At 52.4% G+C, this 22,872-nt stretch overlaps 1 protein-coding gene across 1 annotated transcript in view; it reads left to right on the top strand.

The window, feature by feature from the left end:
* The first annotated feature begins 556 nt into the window (after nucleotides 1–556).
* CYRIB (CYFIP related Rac1 interactor B) overlaps nucleotides 557–22,872 on the top strand; it is a 143,997-nt gene continuing 121,681 nt past the window's right edge. The window contains exon 1 of the mRNA XM_070477004.1: nucleotides 557–651. Coding sequence (XP_070333105.1) covers nucleotides 579–651 — 73 coding nt within the window. The 5' untranslated portion in view covers nucleotides 557–578. The remainder of the gene's footprint in view (nucleotides 652–22,872) is intronic.

Consider the following 22,872-nt stretch of genomic DNA (forward strand, 5'->3'; position numbering starts at 1 on the left):
GGCGCCCACTCTTCGGCCCCTGGCCCGCTGTATTTTTCCCCCTAGCACTTAGATATGCACCAGACACATCAGATATGTATTGCCGGACACCCCCCAAGGCAGGTATTCTGTTTGGATTCCTGGCTGCACATAGTAGGCCCTCAGTGAATATGTCTTGTGGGCTGAATGAGTGTATTGAATGCACCAACTTTCACCGCCCCAATGCTAGGTGGGCCGGGCAGGCCAGCATCCTTCCCCACGGACAGGTGAGTGGGGAGCAGACCCTGGGTTAGGAACCGGGCTGGCCTGCAGGTCGGGGGCACTCAGTGTTCGAACGGGAGCCCTGCCGCACGGGCTGTGACCTTGGGCCATACCCGCGCCTCCCGGAGCAGGAGTTTCCACGTCTAAGCCGCCGGGAGGGCGCCGAGCGTCCCCCTACCCCACAACGCCCCCCAAGCGGTCGCTCGGCCGCCTGCCGCGACATGCCCAAGGTCACCCCGGGCCCCGGCCCGGACCCCCGCCCCCGCCGCCGGGTTTTGGGGTGGGGGCCGGCGCGGGGCGGTCCCGGGGCGCCGCGCGCGCTGACGCCGGGCCCCGCGATGCGGCGGGGACGGGGCGGCGTCGGCGGGCGTCCTCCTTTTGTGCGAGCGCCGGCGGCTCGGCTTCTCAAAGGTAAACGGCGTTTCCTCTTCCTCCTCGACGCGTCTCTTCCTTTTATAGTTATTTCTCGCCTGGCGCTCGCCGGGGCTGCCGCTGCTGCTGCTGTGCCGGCGCGGCGGGGGCCGCTCGCAAACCTGCGGCGGTGACGTGAGACCCGCCAACCCGGAAACGGCGGCGGCGGCGCCCGAGGCTCCTGCGCGCCCGCGCCCGCGCTCCCCTCGCCGCTCGCCCGGGCCGCCAGGTACGTGCCCCGGGCTCCGCCGGCGCCGCCGCCCGGGCAGCCCGGCCGGTCCGCGCGCGCCCTGCGAGCCGACCTGCTCCCGGGGAGGGCGTGGGGTGCGAGGCGCGCGCGTGATGGCTGCGGGGAGGGGAAGGGATGCGATCCGGGCCGCGCCGGGCGTCCTGCGGTTTGGAGTAGGGGCGCCGCGAGGGTGGGGGGCTCGGCGCGGGGCGGGGACGGGGCGCCCGGAGGATGCGCCTCGGGTGGGCTGCGGAGGGCGGACGCGAGGAGTGCACGCCGCGGGGCCGCCGCCCGGGTCCACCCAGCTGCGGGGAGCGCGCGGCGGCTCCCGGAGGGAGGGGGTACCCGGGGTGACTGCTCCCCGGCGGACCCCTTCTGAGAGCCAGGTGAGGGCGCAGGGTCTGACCCCAGGCGCCTTGCACCCCCTCCCCCAGCTAACTTCCACTGGAGGCTTGGAAGGCCAGTCTTTTAGAATTGAGGAACTGGAGGGGGTGAGCAAAATCTCCATTGGCTTCAAGACTTCCTTCTGGGGTAACCACCGGCCCGTGTTTAAAGAGGGCTTCTTCTGTGCTCTTTATCTTTTAATCACCTTTTTTTTTTTTTTTTTAATGGAAGTTAACGGGTGGATGCCCTTGCAGCCTACAGGGCTTTCCTGGGGCTGCGCGCACACACACACACCATGGGTCTCGAACCTGTGTGTGCTGTGTGGTGGGGAGGTGGGGGCGGGGGGTGGGGAGGAAAGAGGAACCGAGGACTTCCCTTACTGGAGCCCAGGGGGGCTGGCTTTGATCCTCACCCTGCTGCTGAAATGGAGCTGGTGGGGGAGGGCTTGAGCGGGAAGGAGGCCCCGCCGGGGAGTGTCACGAGGACTTTATACCTGGGTTTAATTCCTTGCTTGGCCACTTGCTAGCTGTGTGACCTTGGGCAAGTCGTTTGCCCTCTCTGAGTCTCAGGCGTCGGTCTCTAAAACGGGCTCCTCTGAGTTGGGCCTCCAGCAAGTGAGCCTGAATTTCTTGGCCTGGAGAGAGCGCAGGGATGGGAAGTGTCATTGTCAGTCACCTTTCATTTTTGCATCCCCACCGCCTGAAAGGGGGCCCTGGGGCACATATATGTCTGTGCGGTAAATAGGTGGATGGTGAATTTTGAGAAGTGAGTGAGTGGCCGGGTGTGGTTCCACGTTTTGGCCTTCTTGCCGTATAACGGCCTCTCCACAGTCCCCAGAGAGCCACATTTTGCCACCTGGGATATTTGTAATCCACCCCCTTCCCAAGAAGTATTATCCTGTGAAAATATTGACTCCTTATGAAAAGGAGCTTAAACTCTGACTTTGAGCCTCTCCTCTCCTTGGAAGATTGCATTTGGTGGAAATGAAAAGGAATCATCATTTTGATTGCCACTGCCAGATGACTGGCTGGGGCGGGCTGCCAGGGCTGACAGCTGGGCTGACTTCCCAGGCCTGGGGGTTCCTGTAAACGTGGTGGGTTTTCTCCTAGGTGGGGCATACAGAAGTGGTCAGCTGGCCTGAGTTTTCTTGGCCAGGCAGGTTGTAATTTACGTGATCTGGATGCTTGCTAAACTTCAGGCATGGGGAGGGGCAAAGCATGTGTGCTGAAGGGGGCTAGGTTGTTCTCATCCACAGGGGTACTTGGAAATGGCCTTCAGATAGAGAGTCAGGATGTGTTTCTGCATGTCCTTTGGGAGGTTTTCAGATAATTTTGCTTTCTCTGACAGCCATTCCTTCTCTTTGTTTCTCAGCTCCCACAGGCCTGTGTGCACCTCTCATAGGATCCTTAGCTGTGCTTTTTTTTTTTTTTTCCTTTTTCCCGACTTCTGGAGGGCAGGAGATGAACCCGAGTGTGGCTATTATTTTAAGAATCAAGAGCAGGCACCTCTGTGCAGTGGCCAGCTACAGTTTAAGCTCACACAGGTTCATTTTGAAGATGTAGAGTGGCCACAGTTACCTGTGAAGTAGAGATTTTATTCTCATCTTACAACTCAGAGAAAGTATAGGACTTGGCCCGAGACCCTCAGCCAATGAAGCCACAGATTCAGGGTCATCACTCCAGTCTTCCGTCTGCCGAGCTCTCCCTCTCTTTCCCGTGGACCGTGCTCCCACCTGAAGGGCCTTTGTGGTTCCCCTTGTGCCTGGCAGGCTGCCTGGCATATGCTGATGTCCAGTATTTTTTTGTTTTTGTTTTTGACAGAATGAACAAGAGAGTGATGGTTTCCCCTTTGCTCTTTGTGGAAGTTCAGTCTATCTCCACCTTAAGGTCAACGCACTGGCCTGTAGGTGACCTTGACATTGTTCTTTGGCCATTCCTCCCCAGTGCGTCTTGGTTCCCCGTCATGGAACCCCAGTCTCTGTTCTTCCTTCAGGACCCACAGCCTGTGACAGGAGGAACACCTGAAGAGAACACCCGCTGTCCTGGGACTTGGCTGTCTCCAGCAAAACCATCTTCCAACGAGCATTGTGGAGATGGTGTATCAGTGAAAAATTCAGCTTTAAAACTGACCCACTTTAGCTAGGCGCTGGCTTGAAGCCTTAGACAGATCACGACCTTCTTGGAACTTTCTTTTCCGCATCTCCGCCCCGTCTCATCTTGTTCACTGGCCTCCTGAACGGGATCCAGAGTCACACCTCGGTGTCCCCTCTTACTGCCCCCGTGCACGTCACCACGGCTCTTCCCTGCTCAGAGCCTCAGTGTTCTCATTTGTAAAATGGGGTGGTTTTGCTTCTTGTAGTCGTGTGCATGAAGCTCTCAGCCCAGGCCCCCAGTAAATGGCCATCAGCATCAACGACTGTTATTATCAACAGCAGCAGTAATGATCCTTCACTAGAGAGAGCATAAGCATCACAAAGGCCAGACCGGTCTCTTTTTTTTTTTTAACTTGAATTGGAGCTTCTGGAGAGAAGTAAATTGAGGGAGGGGTGGAGGAAGGGTGGATTTTATTCTTTTTCTCCTCGTCTGGGGCACTTGATAAAGGCTCCTCTTTTTCATCCATCTCTGAGGGTAAAGTTCTTTTGTCCTCTCTTTCTCATAAAGTGAGCTTTCTGTGTTGTCTATGACTCTCATTTCATATCTTCTTATAACCTTTGCATCCACTCCTTCCAGATTTCATCTGAGACTTGATCCCCCTGGATTCTCAATGGGCAAAGTTCTCTTGCATTGTGGAACATTGGGAGTTAAATCTTTGATAGTCTTGAAAGGGGTGATTGGCCATATCAGGTTGAAAGAAAGATAATTTTGTAACCAAGGGTGGATGAGGTTAACTCCATTCTCTATTCTCTCTCATCCTTTTATACTTCAAAGGCAGTGTGGGTTTAGGTTTGGAGGCCTGAGTGTCTGGCTGTCCATCCTGGTTCTTCTGCTGCTTGCTAGCTCTGTGACCTTGGGCACAACACTTCCTCTTTCCCTGGGCCGCCTTCATCTTTCAAATGAGGGATTATAATCGCCACCTGGAAAGGTTGTTGCAACGATCAATGCAGAAGTGGTCTGGGGAGTCTCCCAGCACATAGTAGGTGTTCAGGAAATATCTATTACTTTCCCACTATCCCTGGGCTCTTTCTGTCTGGGCCCCAGTCCCATTGTCCTGTCCCTCTGTTAACAGGGCTTCAGTTCCCACTGGGGATCAAGTCCTTGGTTTACAGCTTCTTCCTAGATTCAAGTCTCCATGCATTCCCAAACCATTTGTTGACTGGCCACAGTATGGTGTTTCCCTGAACGAAGAGATCCTTGTACCAGAGCTGGTCAAGGAGAGTAAACTGAGGACTCATTGAGTTTACGTTCTGTCCCGTTGATTTTTCCTCCCTCCACCCCCACTTCTTTCCAAAGGCTTACACGTTACCATCTGCCCCAGGGGAAGGAGACGTTGTGTTCATAAATTCATAAATAATCGAAGTCGACGAGGAGATTTGTTTAAAGAAGTGATGCTGAGAATGATTTTTTATAAATATTTAGGATAATATGAAGCCATTAGAGGAATGGCAGGGTTTATTAAAAATAAAACCTGAAAGCGTGTTTTGGAAGGATTCCTTTTCTTTTGAAGTTGAGTAAACATCAAGAGTAGAAAATAAAGGAAGAGCGTTTTCTGAGCGTGGACTCAGGGCCCGTGAGGGGGCAGGGGGTGCTGGTCTGTTTGTCTCTGCAGTTAAACATTGGCTGCTGTGCAGCCATCTGCTTTTGGGGGTTCAGGGGGCGGGGAGCATGGGGGTAGCCTCATCCACAGAACTGAGGGAGGGGCTGCAACATTTTGAGGCCGCTGGGCTTCCTTGAGACTCAGCAGGCCAGTGGGTCACACCTGGCCGGAGTCACACTGGGGGGCTGCACGGTTCAGATCCTGCTTGTGGGTCAGCGGCAGGCTTCTCGAAGGCTCCTAAGGTGATGACCTTTGGTTACTGCATGCATGCTTAGTCGCTCAGTCGTGTCCACCTCTTTGTGATCCTGTGGATTGTGGCTGCCAGGCTCCTTTCTGTCCGTGAGATTCTCCAGGCAAGAATACTGGAGTGGGTTGCCATTTCCTCCTCCAGGGGACCTTCCCGACCCAGGAATGGAACCCGGATCTCCTGTATTGGCAGGCGGGTTGTTTATCCCCGGCCCCACCAGGGAAACCCTTGGTACATTCAGTGAGCTCCATTTTAGGGAGCCCTGCTAAGGCCCACAAGTCTGGAGGCGTCTAGGTGGTCAGATCAAGGGCTGTGGAGAAGGGGCATGTCAGAGCGGGCCGGGGGGGAACCTTGCAACGCATCCCATACGGGAGTGTGTGAGTCCCCCAGATCCACTCAGGAGTCCCTGGCAGAGGCAGAGGCTGGGGTGGGCAGAGAGCCTGCGTTTCTGACGCCTCCCACGTGGTGCTCCGCATTGTGGGCCACGCGTCCAGTGGGGTGAGCGTGGGGTCCCTGCCCTCGCATTCACCTGGGACCCAGCCAACACCGGGGATGCGAATTGGAATGTGGCCCTGGAGGCTCCCGGCAGCTGACGGCTTAGTTAGCGGAGGAAGCAGATGGCCTCAAATCACAGGACAGGAAGGTGGTGGGGACCTGAAGGGGGGTGGAGAAGAGCCCTCCTCTACCCAGCGGAGGTGCTCTGTGGCCCAGCAGGGAGTCAGGGAGGGAAGAGAGGGAGGCAGGGCGAGTGCGGCAGCCTTCACACATGATGCTTTTGGGAAGGACTGAGCAGGAACCGCGTGCTCAGAGTTGCAGGCGTCCCGTACTCTTAATTAAACCGATGAGGGAACTGGGTTTCGGACGGGGAAGCCTCTTGCCCAAGAGGCAAATGCAGGACTGGAACTGAGGTCTCCTGGCTCCCGAGCATGTGCCCGTGAGTACCTTGGGGCTGCCTTAGTGCCGGGCTCTGAGGCCAAGGGGGTGCTGGGGGTTGGACGTCCTTCCCTGGCACGAAAGATATCTCTGCCCCTGACCTTCCTTGGGCAGGGGACCAAGCCCTTAAACCCACAGTGGAAAAGAAGATCCAACAAGGGAAAAGTGATGGCTTTGAAGTCGCACACATGTGTCAGAGACACATGGCCCCCTCTCCCCTCCTCAGTCAGCATCCTCAGACGAGGATGGGGAGGGACAGGGCTACAGTCCTGCAGAGGAGGTGAGGGGAAGTCCTGCAGAGGAGGTGAGGATGGGAAGAGGCTTGGGCAGCAAGAGGCAGGAAAGCTCCATCCTTGGCTCACTTGCTCGAGGAGTCTACCGGGATGGGTCTATCTGGCCACTTGGAATTCTCTGGAATTTAAACCCAGTGCCCACTCAGCAAATACTGTTGGACTGTGGAGCTGATGTGCCCTGGCCCGGCTCGCAGTAGCTGTGTGACCTTGGGCAGATCAGAGCACCTTGCTGAGCCAGAACCGCCCGGGAAAGAGCTGGGCTGATGACACCTCCTCTCTGGATTGTTTAGAGGGCTGAATGATGATGTCTGGACAAGCTGCTAGCCTAGCGCCTCGTATCAATAGAAACACTCCAAAAAGGCACCCCCTCCCTGCAAGGACGTAGTCACAGCTGGGCAGGAACTGCTTTGTCCAGTGCTGATTTCAGGTCAGGGCTGTATCTTTCTGCACATGCTTGGGATATGGATTTGATAGAAGGACAAGTATTTCTTTTTGTTTTGTTTACTCTTTTGGCTGTACTGTGCAGCATGTGGGATCTTATTCCCTGACCAGGGATTGAACCCTCACCCCCTGCACTGGAAGCACAGAGTCTTAGCCACTGGACTTGCCAGGGCAGTCCCAAGGGCAGGTATTTCTGCAAGATCCTTTCAAACTGCTCTAGTGCCTTCATGCAAAACTGAGGGACTTGGCGCCTCTGGGGTTCTCCTTTGGAAGGGGGAAGAGCCGTGGACCTCACGGCCTGGTACCTCTTGGCTTAGTCCCGACTCCCTGAGCGTGGGGTCGTTTGCAGACTGCCTCACGTGCCCCGGCACCCGAGTGCCGGTCTGCAGGTCTGGCTGCCTCTGCCTGGCGTAGGGCCTGGCGCCTCACAGGTGCTCAGGAATCGCGTCCCCTGTCTGCGCTCAGCCTCAGGGAGGAGGAGCGAGCCGCCCAGCGGGGGCCTCCGATGCCAGCGTGTGCTCTGGCCTGGCCCCCGCTTTGCTCAAAACCAGAGGTGAAGTCAAACACAGAAGACAGCGAGGAAGTGACTCCCAGCCAATAACATCCTAACATGTCTGCCCTGCTCCCCTGAACTCTAATTCTGCATACTTCCCTGAGCTCCGGGGGCCCCAGGGACCACCAGTGGGTGCATGTAGATCCAGCAGGCCGTGAACCAAAGCGGAGGGGTATTTCATAGTCTTTTCCAAACATGCCTTCATAGCTATCGGGTGTTCAGTTCACTGTGGAGAAAGCAGATCCATCCTGCTCTTCATCAGGGGTCACTAAGTGAATACCTACTATGCAGTGGGCCCAGGGATGGGTCCATGGGCCGGATAAATGCTCTGTGTCCCCCGGCCACCCCACACAAGTCCCTGAGGGCCTGAGGAGCTTAAGAAGGCAGGGTTCGGATCGTTTCCTTGGGCTTACCAGAACCCAGCCCCTCCAAGCCCACCCTGTCCTTCAGGAATTGGAGAGGCTCTCTGGCTGGGTTTGGGGGTGGGCGTCAGGGGACGGAGCAGTGGGGTGATTGCAGGGGCGGGGAGGGGAGCGGGAGGTGGGGCGCGAGACAGCATCTCCGACCCGTTGTGTGGCATTTATGGCCCAGGAAAGGGCCTTCCTGATGACAGGGCTCCCGTGAATGTCACATGGTGGGGCTTTGTGATGTGGGGCTTTTGGGGTTTTCTGGTCTCCCTTGTGATGACAGCAGCTGTCCCTCATCGAGCATGGACACTGTGTACTTTCCGGATAGTTCTTACCTTCACAGTAACTCTGCGAGTTAGGTCACATGATCGCCACCTTCTAGAGGAGGAAACAGAACGTTAGAGGTTAATAAAAAGCAGAGCTGGAATTCCAAGTACTGTCTCTGCCAGCTTCAATGTCACCTACTGTTTTTTTTTAAGTTTTATTTGTTTATTATTTTTGGCTGTGGTGGATCTTCATTGCTGTGTGAGGGCTTTCTCTGGTTGCAGCGAGTGGGTCTATGCTTTAGTCTCTGTGCCAGGCTTCTCATTGCGCTGGCTTCTCTTGTTGTGGGGCACAGGCTCTAGGGTGAGTGGGCTTCAGTAGTTATAGTGGGTGGGCTCAGCAGTCATGGCACACAGCCTTAGTTGTCGCTTGGCGTGTGAAATCTTCCCAGACCTGGGATTGAACCTATGTCTCCTGCATTGGCAGTGGGATTCTTAACCACTGGACCACCAGGGAAGTCCCCACCTACTGTTTTTACTACCTCTTCTGAGTGTACCTCGAGCATAATGAAAGGCCCACGAAGGGAGTTGTCTTCTAGGGAGCAGACTGCTGTGGCTGGATGCCACTCGGTGTTGCTAGAAGACAGAGGTGGTTTTCTAAGGGAACGTCCCCTTATGTGAGGCATCCCGCCAACCATCACTGGTGAGAGCTACCTCCCGTGAGCTTGTCAGCCCAGGAAGTTGAGGATTTATAAATGGCTCCTGCAGGTAGGTTACTTGGGCTAATTTGAGTAGTGAGGTTTTTGGTAAATTTCAGTGTGAAACTGACTTATGCTATTAACACACCTCTTGTTGCATTTGCTGTTGGGATGTGTAGCACATTCCTCTGCCCACACGCACCCCCACAAGACAAAGATCTGGGTGAAGGAAGTGTGCTGTGGGTTCAGGCTTTGTGTTGGATGGTTGAATAGAAAAGGAAAGCCCCGGTTTTGGAGCCTGGGTCCTTGTAGACTTGAGACAATAAGGTGGATACAGGATGAATTGCCTGCCATGGTAGTCCCACCCTCCCATCCAGTTTCAGTGTGTGAATTTGCCAGAACATGCTATGCCTGTTTCCTCTTCCCCAGTATTTCTTTTATCTAACTACAAATTGGGTATGTTTAAGCTTCCTGGGTGGGAGAATCGAGAGTTCACATTTTCTTTTTTTTTAAATTATATTTGTTTATTTTTGGCTGTTCTGGGTCCTTGTTGCTGTGTGTGGGCTTTCTCTAGCTGCCGCGAGTGAGGGCTACTCTTGCATGCAGTGCCTGGGCTTCTCGTTGAGGTGGCTTCTGTTGGTGCAAGCGCAGGCTCTGGGCACACGGGCTTCAGTACTTGTGGCACGCGATCTCAGTAGTTGTGGTACATGGGCTCAGTTGCCCTGAGGCATGTGGAATCTTCCCAGACCAGGGATCAAACCTGTGTCTCCTGCATTGGCAGGCGGATTCTTACCCACTGTACCACCGGGGAAGTTCAGGAATCCACATTTTTAGCAAGCCCTCTCAGGTAATTCTGATGCCTTATCACCCAGTTAGAGGAACCCCAATGTAGCAGAATCTTTTGCCTTTATACTACCTGATTCTAACTGCTGGGGGTGGGGCAGTTGGTGTAAAATGGAAAGGACATTGGAGATCACCTAGTCCCATCCTTCTCAGGCTTTTTCAGGCCACCACCCATGCAGGAAAACAGAATTTGTAAGCCTGGGTTGGGCAGTGAAAGAGGAAGCATCTCTTGGCTGGAGGTGGCTGACCCCAGGGCCACCCGCCCGAAATGCTGAGGAGGTCACTGTCTCAACACAGTGTAACCTCATCTAGGAAGCTCTGATTCTCATCCGAGGTGGGAACTTGTTCAGACTGCCCATGAAGGCTCAGAGAGACGATATGAGTTGCCCAGAGTCACACAGGAACTTGGAAGTCATCTAACCACTCACTGAAAGAATGAGCCATCAGAACAGGGAGGTGAAAGCCTCACATGGCCAGCTCATGGCCCAGCAAGGAGTTCTTGTGACCAGACAGCCTGTCCTTGGCAGGTGGCCACGGTGCCGGGCCACGGTGGCCTTCCCAGTGCTTCCCAGCCTGGCAGGCCCCGTTTCCTGTTCTCGCCCGAAACTGACTTTCTGCTAGTTCCTATCAGACAGACACACCCTTCAAGACTCAAAAGCACCAAAGGAGAAAAACCACGAGAGTCGCCTCTCAGCCGTGAAGTGCAGGAGTCAGCCAGCAGACAGAGTCGCGGGGCGCGCGGGGGGACAGTGCCGGGGGAGTTTGCCCTTGAAGGGCCGCGTGCACACGCGTGGTTTTGCGTTTGTGATGCTGCGCGGCAGCCTATGTGTGAACGTATCGCACGGACAGTAGTGTGCGGTGACACAGTGAACCACAGTGTTCAGTATCCCCAAAATAAATACACATGAATTCAAGAGGCAAAGCACACTTTCATTCAGGTTTCTTAAAAAAAAAAACAAACATGTGGCTCCTTGAGCATAGCTGGATATACTATTGAGTATAGTTGAAAATGGCTAAATTAAATGAACATGAGATATACTTCCATTGTACCTTGTGATAGACTGAGGACGTCGTGAGAATGTGTAGTTGTCCTGACCCAGTGGCACTCCACGTGTTACACGTATATGTGTTAATAATTATTCCAGGGGTCTCGCCTGCTTGAGTGCTGTTAACTTTGGAGAGTTTTAGGGGGTCCAGCTGCAGTGTGGGAGACCAGTAGACGAGAAGGACACAGCTTCTGGCCTGGTGGAGCCTGAATCAGTGTTTTTTGTTACTGCGAGGCCTTTTCTCTGTTAGCAGTGGGCAGGGGGTACTGTTCTACTTGCGGTGCACGGACTTCTCATTGCGGTGACTTCTCTTGTTGCTGAGCACAGGCTCTAGGCACTCGGGCTTCAGTAGCTGCAACACTCGGGCTCAGTAGTTGTGGCTCGTAGGTTTAGTTGCTCCACGGCATGTGGAATCTTCCCGGGGCAGGGATCGAACCTGTGTCCCCTGCATTGGCAGATGAGTTCTTATCCACTGAGCCACCGGGGAAGCCCACATCTCTGGTTGAGTGCCCCGTCCTGGAGTTGATCTGACAGGGTGTCCTGGGCCCTAGGAGGCTCCGACCTTTAGACATGACCCCACCACCTTGAGGCCCTTCTCCCTCCCCCCAGTGGAAATCTCTTTCCCAAGCGGTGTTTCTCAAAGTTTCAGTGGTGAAATGCAGAGGAAGTGTAGAAAAGTGAATTTGCATACTTCTGACTTCACCCTTGCCCTCTCCCTCTCAGAAGTAAATGAGGAATAGTAGAGGCGCATGACCTTTTGAATGTCCCGCCACCCCCTTCCCCCATGGACCCCCCCCCCCCCCTTCCAGGTCATGGCTGGGGATGGGATTGGAAAATGCTTCTCTCCAGCTAAACTGATCTTTGTCTCAAGACCTCAGACACTTAAAACGTAAAGGAAAGGAACCTGATCTCTTGTTCCCGATCATATTAAGTGGGGCAGGAGGGAGGGAGGGTTTGATTCCACCTTCGAGCTTATTCTCCTGTGTGTTACAGGGCTGTCACTCAATCAGAGTGGGGGTGGGCAGGTTGAATAGCACCTGAGATGCACCTGTTGATGTGCAGAGACTGGAATGTTCCTAAGAGCTTGCTCAGGGGAGAACCCAGTGGGTGTCCCGTCTCCCCGCCTGGATGCCTGGGAGTCGTGTCATCCTGGGAAGGCAGGTGTATCTTCTTGCTAGTGGCCAGCTGGGTGCTTCCTTTAATCAACCTTCCTGGGCAATCATGGCAATTTATTTTTATTTTTTACGTAATTTTATTCATTGGTTTGCTGAGTCTTTGTTGCTACGCGGGCTTTTCTCTACTTGTGGCGATTGGGGGCTATTCTCCAGGTACAGTGCTCGGGCTTCTGAATGTCGTGGCTTCTCTTGCTGTGGCTCCCGAGTTCAGCTGCCCCACGGCCTGTGGGACCTTCCCAGATCAGGGATCGAACCCATGTCCCCCGTATTGGCAGGCGGATTCTTTATCGCTGAGCCACCGGGGAAGCCCAGCAGCTATTTGTTGAGTGTCCAGAAAAGGCCTTGCTTTTTTCCACTCCCGTCCTCCTCCCGTCTCTTGTTGGGCTGGTACCAGGCCCTCTGCTCCCAGTCCACCTTCCAGAGGAAGCGACAGGCGAACCGGGCAGTGCCGCTGCTCTGGCCAGGTGGAGGGCGCTCCAGCTGCTGGCTGAGCCCTGAGCCGCAGAGCCTAGTCACGCCGGGTCCTCGTCCTCACCCTTTCGAGGGTCAGGACTAGAACGGAACAGTTAAAAAGCTGGTGGTGGGAGAGGTTTCTGCCTGGGCCCGTCATCTCATTTAATCCTCATCAGCCACGGGATGTAGTTCAACTCCTAACAGGGGGCCTATCGGGTGTTAGTTCAGTTCAGTCCAGTCGCTCAGTCGTGTCCAACTCTTTCCGACCCCATGGACCGCAGCACGCCAGGCCTCCCTGTCCATCACCACCTCCCGGAGTCTATCCAAACTCGGGTTTAGTAAAAGGTTTCGTCCTTGGGCAAAGCTGAAGCTCACGGCCACGCCAAGGTTGTCATTCCCTGAGGGCGGGAGGCACAGGGAAGCCGCTGCCGGACACAGGGCTTTGCCTCCGCTGCGTGAGCAGCCCTGCCCGTTGCTTCCCGCCGCTCCCCTTCTCTGTGGCGGAGCTGTCACGGAGCGTCCTCCCAGGAGGAGCAAGCCGGGAGGGCCGCACTCTGGGTGCTGCCCCCCTCCCTCCCAGGAGGCCCTGGCTGCCCTCGGGACTGCGGGGAGGGCTCTGCCCCAGGTCTGCCTGCTCTCCCCGCCCATCTCCCCTTCCCGTCCACACCCCACGCCCCCCGCCCCCCGCAAGCCTCCCAGCCTGGGGCGAGCCCTCCCTGGGAGAATAGTTGAGAGCTGACTGGAGGAACCGGCCTCTGTGAGTAGATGCACTGGGAAAAAAAGCCTTTGTCCAAGTGTGAGCCCAGCTGAGTGCTGTTGGCGCTGAATTAAAGATGAGCCTCCTGGCTCTCTGTTCTGCTTCGCGTTGACCAAGCACTGTGTCTTGAACCTTAAAAGGAAAGAGAAACAAGGCAGGGAAAGAAGTCAGAAAGGGGCCGTTGTGACAAAATAAAGGCTACAGGCTGATAGCAGTCCCTGATGGCGGTGCAGAGCTTTGAGTCCGCGTCGTGGCCGCTAAGCATCGCTGAGCCCGAGAACTGGGCCCTCTTCTCTTTGAGGTTTGCAGGCCAGGCTTCACTGTAGCCCTCGATCCAAGGGTGTTTGTAGAATGAGTGCATAATCTGTTTTTCAGAGAACTGAAGCCCAGAGAGGTTGAGTGATTTGCCTGGGGCTTTGCAGCTGGGAAGGGCCAGGTTTGGAACTCAGCCTTAGTCCTGGCTCTTCTCAAGCTCCAGGTGGTGGCCTCCTCACAGATGCACTTCAGGCCAGCAGGGAATTCAGAAGTCAGAAGACACACCTAGTGAATGAAAAGGGCGTTTACTGAGGGCTCATCCCGCCTTTAGGGCTTCCCAGGTGGCTGAGTGGTAAAGAATCTGCCTGCCAGGTCAGGAGATACAGGAGACCTGAGTTCGATCCGTGGGTCGGAAAGATCCCCTGAAGGAGGAAATGCCAGCCCACTCCAGTATTCTTGCCTGAAGAATTCTGTGGACAGAGGAGACTGGTGGGCTACAGTCCATGGGGTCACAAAGAATCAGAAACAACTGAGGAACTGGGAAGATGAATAATTTGGGGGTGGGGTACCCGGGGGCTTAGCTTGTAGTCACTCTATTTTCTTTTTAGGGCTTCCCAGGTGGCGCAGTGGTAAAGAACCCACCTGCCAATGCAGGAGATGCGAGAGACGCAGGCTCTGAACCCTGGGTGGGGAAGGTCCCCTGGAGAAGGAACTGGCAACCCACTCCAGTATTCTTGCCTGGAGAATCCCATGGACAGAGGGGCCTGGCAGGCTACAGTCCATGGAGTTGCAAAGAGTCGGACATGACTGAGCGCGCGCGCGCGCGCGCACACACACACACACACACACACACATTTTGCTCCTTAAGCTGAGTGATGGACATAAGACGTGGTTTTATTCTTTTTTTTTTTTTTTAAACATCTGAAATTATGCAGATTAAAGCTTTCAAAGTAAAGTTTCAAGCCAGAGGTGATTTGAAGACGCTGTCTTGGGAGGATCTGCAGCCAGTTGAGGGGAAGTTCCTCTTCTCTGTGCATCTAGCCATATGTGGACCAGGCTCACACACTCAGGACATGCTGAGGTGAACTACCTGGATGGTCTGAGCCAGGCTTTATAGACAAGGTGACAGTCTGAATTTTAAAGGCCTCTGCTGGGAGAAGCATTTCAGATAAAGGGAACAGCATGTGCAAAAGGCAGCAGCACTCAAGGAACTATAGGCAAAAGGGTGGATAGGCTCAGTTTAGGAGCCATCCTTCAGTGTGTTTTCCTTTTGATCATTTATACTCAGAGTGGCTTAGAATCCTGATGCTGGGAAAGATAGAAGGTAAGAGGAGAAGGGGGCAACAGAGAATGAGATGTTTGAATGGCATCACTGACTCAGCGGATGTGAGTTTGAGCAAACTCCAGAAGCTAGTAAAGGGCAGGGAAGCCTGGCATGCTGCAGTTCATGAGGTCACAAAGTATCAGACATGACTTAGCAACTAAACAGTGAATTTATACTCAGAATGGCTGAGAATCCAGGTTTGTGTAGAGCTGACTCAGGATGGACTCTGCTCTGGTATGAAACCTAGTCAGTTTGCTAAGAGCACTTTGATGTTTATCAGGACCTTAGCTTTAAGAGAGGTTGGTCCCAGCCCAAGGAGGTTGGCTCCAGCTTCAAATGCAGAAAGTCCCTGGTAAATGGAGACTCTGACAGAGGAGCTGGGCCAGCAGAGAGTAATCTCGCTGGTGAGAAAGATCATCTATAGACAAAGAGCTGGGGTTGCCATTGTCTGACGCCAAGGACTCATCTGGGAAACTGCTGCGTGCCCTGGGGAAGGGGTGGAGGCCGAAAGGGCCCATCTTTCTGTTTAGTAGCTTGGGGAATCATGTATTAATATATTCAAGATCGTTTTCTTTGAAAACATCGCAAAGCCAAGGAAACTCCCTGGGGAGCCAGATTAAAGCAGTGATGGGGAATTTCATCAGCGCTTAATCAAGGACATTGACTGTTTTCTGGGCCTCACTGGTGACTCTCCCATTGTTGACTTTAATTGTGGAAATGTGTTCATTAGCATTTTATTCGTGCTGGCCCAGGGTGTCAGCCTTAGTTTGCCCACTTTGATCTCTGGGATGTCATCGACTTTCTAGGGGGATCCTTGGGGCTCCTGGCCATCTCTGCCACGCATGTTCAAATTCAGGCCAGACTTGCACCCAGATTTCAGAAGAGAGGTCCTTCTCCACACCCCTGGTTTCTGCCTCGGTTGAGGAGAACGGTTTGTGGGCAGCTGTCACTGGAAGGGACCTTAGCCAGTGTCTGGTGCAGTGACTAGATGAGGAGACTGAAGCCTCCTGATGACAGTGAACGTTCTGATGGTCTCAGCTTCTGAGCTTCATTCAGTTCGGTTGCTCACTTCTGTCCAATTCTTTGTGACCCCATGGACTGCAGCATCCTGGCTACCCTGTCCATCACTAACTCCCAGAACTTGCTCAAACTCACGTCCATCAAGGCAGTGGTGCCATCCAACCATCTCATCCTCCGTTGTCCCCTTCTCCTGCCTTCAGTTTTTCCCAGCATCAGGGTCTTTTCCAGTGAATCAGTTCTTCGCCTCAGGTGGCCAAAGTATTGGAGTTTTAGCTTCAGCATCAGCCCTTCCAATGAATATTCAGCACTGATTTCCTTTAGGTTTGACTGGTTTGATCTCCTTGCAGAGCTTCACTGCTGCTAAGTTGCTTCAGTTGTGTCCGACTCTGTGCGACCCCAAAGATGGCAGCCCACCAGGCTCCTCTGTCCCTAGGATTCTCCAGGCAAGAATACTGGAGTGGGTTGCCATTTCCTTCTCCAGAGCTTCATTAGGTGCCTCTTTTAATTTACCAGAGACTGGGGCTTCCCAGGTGACTCGGTGATGAAAGAATCCTCCTAATGCTGGAGACTCAAGAGATGCAGGTTTGATTCCTGGGTCGGGAACATCCCCTGGAGAAGGAAATGGCACCCACTCCAGTATTGCCTGGAGAATTCCATGGACAGAGAAGCCTGCTGGGCTGCAGTCTATAGAGTCGCAGAGAGTCAGACACAATTGAGCACACCCAGTCCCTAGCGAAGCTGCAGGTCCACGGGATTTTTAAATGCAGTCTTGATGAGCTGTGTGACAACCTAGTGGCAGAAGGCGGGGAGGGGTGAGGCAGGAAGAGCTGCGTGGTCCAGAGCAACTTAACCTAACTCTCCCACCGGAGACCAATTAATTCAGCAGGAAGTTATGGTTTACATTTTGCCCTGGAAACTCAGGCTCTGCACACATTTCTGGACCTTGGCCCTCAGAGCATCCTCCCCGCAAGTTTTGTTTAATCACGGTCATGGTTGAAAACTCCCAGCATTTTTCCCTCTGATTTTATTAGCTAGTCCTTACCCACATTTCATCTGCTTTCTCTTAAACACTTCTTTGGGGTCTGTGTTTATAGACCTTGAGTAAACACACATCCTTGACTTTAATTAGGAAGCCAGCAATGGCCAGAAAAGGGGGCTCATTCTATTTCTCTTGTACTGTGACTGTTGAAAGAGTAAGACAGGGGATCTCCTAGAAGCTAGTAGAAAAAGACCTGGGGATGAAGAATTATGTGGTCTCCCTGCCCCCCAGCAGATCAGGTGCTCTGAATCAGCTTACATCACATGACATTACCTGCAGTAGTTCGCCTGAGGTTACCTTTGATTCATTCATTTATTCACCAGAGGGACACCACCTTTCTGTAACACCATCTTATGATCGGACCTTAGTGGCAGCAGCAATTTTTGCCTCTGTTCACTCCTGCTTCTTCACCTCTAGAATAGAGCACCCCGTGGGTGTTCAGTAAATATTTGTGTGATGAATAAATGAGTACCCGAATCCGTTTCTTTGTTTTAATCACAGGCTTCTATCTCCTTGTATCTTAGAACAGTGCTCTGGGGGAAGGTGAAGAATACAGTAGGTGCCAACAACAAGCTGGTCACAGGAGGGCAGATGAAACTCTGTGACTGCTGGGGAGAAAGTGAGCCAGCAGCTGGCTGGGGTATCCAGTCGTTCTGGAAGCTGATATGAAGAGTGGGATCAGCGGCTCTGCTAGTTTGAACAGGAATTTTGGGCAGGTCACTCAGGCCCTCTGAGACAGACTTCCTGATCTAGAAACCAAAGGGCGGAAGGATAATGCCAGACTCTTACCTAAAGAATCTTACTTGCCCTGTCCCCTGGGTTTCCGTTTCTCCTCTGTCTTCTTAGCTGTTCCCACTGGGGCTTCCTCAAGGTGTTTATTCTGCCTCCACTGTGTCAGACACCATACGAGGCCCTGGAGGGGGGCAGGGGAAGGTGGTGTCGGAGGTAAATGAGTCCTTTTTTCATCTAAGCTGGGGAATTGAAATAGAGAGAGAGCCAGCAGTGATACAGGGAGCTGGGGTGGGGGATGTGCCACCCAGCCGAAGAGATCAAGGAGGGCTTCCTGGAGGAAGTGGCATCCTAAAGGGTAGGGGCTGTGTTTTCTTACTGTTTAGATTCCTAGCTCTAAGCAGAGTAGCTCACATATAATAGGTATTTGGAGAATGAATGATGGATGAGCAAATAAGTGTAAGTGTTTTATAACCAGAAAGTGTAGAACAAGGGGCAGGTGTTGGTGTTATGATTTGTGGAGGGTTGAGCAGGGGCACTTAGGGCAACCTTTATCTCCCAGTTTCCTGAGGCCCACCTGTCGCCAAGAGCTAGGATCTCCCTTAGAGCATAGCCATCTGGGTAATGATGTCAGCCTCTGCCTTTTGTCCCGCTACTCAGGGATGGAGACTGTCTGAGGCTGGACATTTAAAGCCAACTCAGTGGCCAGCAGCCCTTCCTAATGGGATCTAAAGTTGGACATACAGCCCTTGTTCTTGGGCTAGGTCCTAGGGCTAGTGGCTGACTCAGGAGGTAGCTCGTTTTTGTGTGTGTGTGTGTGTGTGTGTGTGTGTGTGTGTGTGTGTATGTGTGTTTATAAATGGAGTGATGCCCAGCAATTTCTAAAAAAAAAATGTCTGCAGCTTATATTCAGATCACTAACTCTGCACTATATTTGCCTTCCCCAGTGCAGAACTTGCTTGCTTTTTATCCTTTCCTTTAGCCAGCTGAACTTCTGGAAGCCAAGGATGATAACTGATTCACCTTTGTAACCCTAGAACCCAGCAGGAGGCCTGGCACATCTGGATCTTGAAACAGTTTGCTGAATAAACGAACAAACAAATGAACGAATGAACCTCAGTTTATGCCAATGAAGTTACCCAGGATGTAGCTGAAGCTGAACGTCTTTACGGGGTAGAGAGGGGTGTTTCTGGAAGTGACCTTTTGCTGCTCTGTTAGGTGTTTTGCAAGAGCAGATGCTTGAAATTCTGCTTGACACTTGCTCTCTGTGGTGAGAGATGAAGAAACACTTCCTTTGTTCACACTTGGCTTTGGGGCTGGGTAGACAGTCGCGGCCTCTCTCACTTCCTCCACCCTGGGAGCCCCTGGGTCCACTCTGTGGACCAGTTATGGTGAGACAGGGCTCGCGGGTCTGCAGTAGTTCGGTGAATTGGTGTGTCTTATGGGCATTTTCTGTATTTTCTATATCCCAGCATCCTTCCCACCTTCCTGTCTGGGGGAACCCCCAGGATGTAAATCTTGCAGGGCTGTGGAGCTTTGACTCCCAGTACAGAAACCAAGATGGACTAGGTGCTCTCTTTTCCCACATCTAGCTGCTTGGGCTGTGGCATGTGGCCTCCGAGTGGCCACGTGGCTTAGATGCTAGGTTGAGTGTGGCAGTGATGCAGGTGAGTTAGAGGTTCCTCAGAGTCAGGAGTACCTTCAGTAGACATCCCTTGGCATGTCCTTGGCCCAGTCTCCCCTGCTCCTTTATCCCAGACTGGTTCTCCAGCCTATCTGGATCTGGTGGCTTCCCCTAATTTTCTCATTAAATTCCTTTTTTTCTTTTCTGTTGTCTGTAACCAGTAACCCTGACTGACAGGTACCGCTGAGGCCGAGTGGGGCACCCCACCCCTATTATGGGAGGTGGGTGAGCTTGCTCTGGAGGCTCCCCATCTCCTGCCTCCCTTTTTGTGGTGTCGACACCACCCAGCCCGATCCCATTCCTCGAAGACCCAGTCTGCTGCAGTTCAGGTGTGTAAACATTGGGCACCTGCTGTGTGTCAGGCGTGCTCACAGACATAGGAGTGCAGAGACCAAGAGTCCCTAATCCTGGCGACCAGGGGCTTCCTGGCCATTCATCCCTTTAACTGGTATTTACTGAGCACTTGCTGAGTGCCAGCAGGCACTGTGCTAGGGCGTAGGGGTGCAGAACCAAAAGAGGTAATGTTTGTGCTTCTGGAGTTTTCATTTCAGCTCTTGAGCCTGTCATTTCTTTAAACATGTCTCATTTGCCTGTTTTTTCATTCATGCATGTGTGTGTGTGTGTGTGTGTGTGTGTGTGTGTGTGTGCCCACACTTCTGGACACATGGCAGCACACAGCCTAGTAGAAGAGACAGGGAAGAAAAAGCCGTTTTCAGATGCTGGGAGGGGCCATAACCTTGACGAAGACTGGGCAGAGAGGTGGCCACCGTAAGGCATGAAGGGAGAGGAGGCATCAGTCTGCCACCTGCTTCCACAGGGTCCGTGCTGGTCGCTGCCCTCTGTTACCTTGATAAGGACGGTCTGGTCCAGGTATCTGCTGAGGGCGCAACTCCGATGGCTCCATATGTATTGATTTAAGTGTTTGGCAAAATCAGAGATTGTCGGAGACTAACTTAATTTAGGTTCTCTTAAAATAATCAGATGGAAATTTCAGAACACCAAAACGCTCACATCTGTGCAGACATGAAACTTTCTTTAGAATCAACAGTGACGGGGGAGGACCAGGGCAGGGGTCAAGTCAGTGGAAACTCCAGGCGTTTTTCCTACTCTCCCCTCTTCATCCTCTCGTTCATCTAGAACTTGACCGGTGATCCGGGTCCTCTCGCCATGCTTTATTGTTCTCTTGCCCCGTTCCCTCTTAGATTTGAGGCCAAAGCGAGGACCCTCTCAGTTCCTACGAGCTGCCTTAGGACAGGGCTCTTGAGGGCTTCTTCAGCAGTGGGGTTTCTAGGAAGGTCACCTGTACGAGGCCTACGTGCTGGCCACATCCTGCGTGGGCTATTTTTATTTGTTTTCGTGACAGCTTTACTGAGGTATGTGGTAGACAGAATCATGTCCTCCCAGAGGTGCCCAGGTCCTCATCTCCAGGACCTGTGAATACTTACCTTACAAAGGGTCTTTGCTGATGGGACCAAGGGTCTCAAGATGGGAAGCTCTTTCCGGATTATCCAGGTGGGGCTTAAGAGGAAAGTGGAGGGTGAGGGTCAGAGAAGGAGGTTTGATGATGGAACCAGAGGGTCAGAATCAGAGATTTGAAGATACTGACACTGCTGGCTTTGAAGCCAGTTTGAAGCTACAAACCATCGGATACCTGCAGCCACCAGGAGAGGGAGAACAAACAATCCCCTGGAACTTTTGGAGAAAGCCTGGTTCTGATTTCAGCCTGGTGAAGCCCATTCTGGATTTCTGGTCTCCAGAATTATAAGACTACGTTTGTATTTTAAGCCACTACATTTATGATAATTTGTTAGAGCACCCATAGGAAGCCAATGCTTGGTTATTTTATGTATCTAAAGTCTACCCATTGCAGCGATTTTTTAGTTATTTTACTGAAGGGTGCAGCCATGGCCATAATATAGCTTTTAAAACATTTCATCACCCTGATGAGATCCTTCATGTCCCTTTACAAACAGTCTTTATCCTCAGCCCCAGGTAACCACTCATCTACTTTTGTACCTGTGAAAGTCATTCAGTCGTGTCCGACTCCTTGCTACCCCATGGACTATACAGTCCATGGAATTCTCCAGGCCAGAATACTGGAGTGGGTATCCGTTCCCTTCTCCAGGGGATCTTCCCAATTTAGGGAGTGAACCCAGCTCCCACATTGCAGGGATTTTTTACCATCTGAGCCACCAGGGAAATCCAAGAATACTGGAGTGGGAAGCCTATCCCTTCTCCAGCAGATCTTCCCGATCCAGGAATGGAACTGGGGTCTCCTGCATTGCAGGCAGATTTTGTATCTCTACTTCTGTATGAATGTCTATAAACTTGCCTTTGGGTCACTTAATATAAGTAGAAGAGCCGACTCATTGGAGTAGACCGTGATGCAGGGAAAGATTGACGGCAAAAGAAGAAGGGCGCGGCAGAGGATGAGATGGTTAGATAGCACCACCAACTCAATGGACATGAATGTGAGCAAGCTCCAAGAGATAGTGAAGGACAGGGAAGCCTGGCGTGCTGCCTTCCATGGGGTTGCAAAGAGTCAGACGTGATTTAGTGAGTGAACAACAGCAAGTGTAAGTGGAAGATGTAATGTCTTGTGTCTGGCTTCTTTTACTGGGTGTGAAGTTTTTGAGGTTCATCCACGTTGTTGATGATAGTATTTCGGTCCTCTTGATTGTAGAACAACTGTTTTGTTGTGCAGTGTATCACATCACTTCTGCACTCACCAGTGGATGGACATCTGTGTTGTTTTCAGTTTGGGGCTGTTAGGATTAATGCTGCTGTGAACATTCGTGTGCTCGCCTCTGTGAACGTGGGTTTTCGTTTCTCCTGGGAGTGGAATTTGCTGGGTTGTGTGGATTTCTGTATTTAGCCTTTTGAGAAGCTGACAAACAGGTTTCCAAAGGGATTTCACTGTCTTTCATTCCCACCGACAGTTCATGATGGTTCCCCCCCACCCACTCTCAGTATAAGCCCCACTACTCAAGAGATTATTATTAACAGTCTGTTGAGGTTCTAGATTCCTGATCCTTGATCCCTCCTACATTCTCGTATCACCAGGTTTGTAAAAATTTGGGGATTCGGCCTTGGATGAGACCTGATGATATTTATATTTTAATACCAACAGTGAGGCAGAAAGTTCAGGTCGTTGAGACCCTGAGTGAATTGAAGGGTTACCGCGATATCCTTTCTTTTTCTTGTATCGTTACTTTTTAAATTGAAGTATAGCTGATTTACAGTGCTGTGTTAGTTTCAAGGATACAGCAGTGGTTCAGTTACATGTATTCGTTTTCAGATTCTTTCTCCTTATAGGTTATCACAGAATGTTGAATCCAGTTCCCCGCGCGATATAGTGGGTCCTTGTTGTTCTCGGTTTCGCCTGAAGCAGTGTATCTGTGTTAATCTCAAACACCTAATTTGTTCCTCCCCTGCCTTCCCCTTTGGTAACCGTAGTTTGTTTTCTGTGTGGGGGGGGTCTATTTCTGTATCACTGCTTTAGTGTCCGTATATAAGCAATATCGTGTGATATTTGTGTCTCTCTCTGGCCTCTTTCACTTAGTATGATAATCGCTAGGTCCGTCCAGGTTGCTGCAGGTCCCTGTCTCTCTTTTATTTGTTTATTTTGGCCGTGCTGGGTCTTCACTGCTGCACACGTGCTTTCTCTAGTTGTGGCAAGGGGGGGCTGCCCTTCG

The sequence above is a fragment of the Odocoileus virginianus genome, chromosome 15, assembly GCF_023699985.2.
Source record: "Odocoileus virginianus isolate 20LAN1187 ecotype Illinois chromosome 15, Ovbor_1.2, whole genome shotgun sequence".
NCBI classification, from domain to species: Eukaryota; Metazoa; Chordata; class Mammalia; order Artiodactyla; family Cervidae; genus Odocoileus; species Odocoileus virginianus.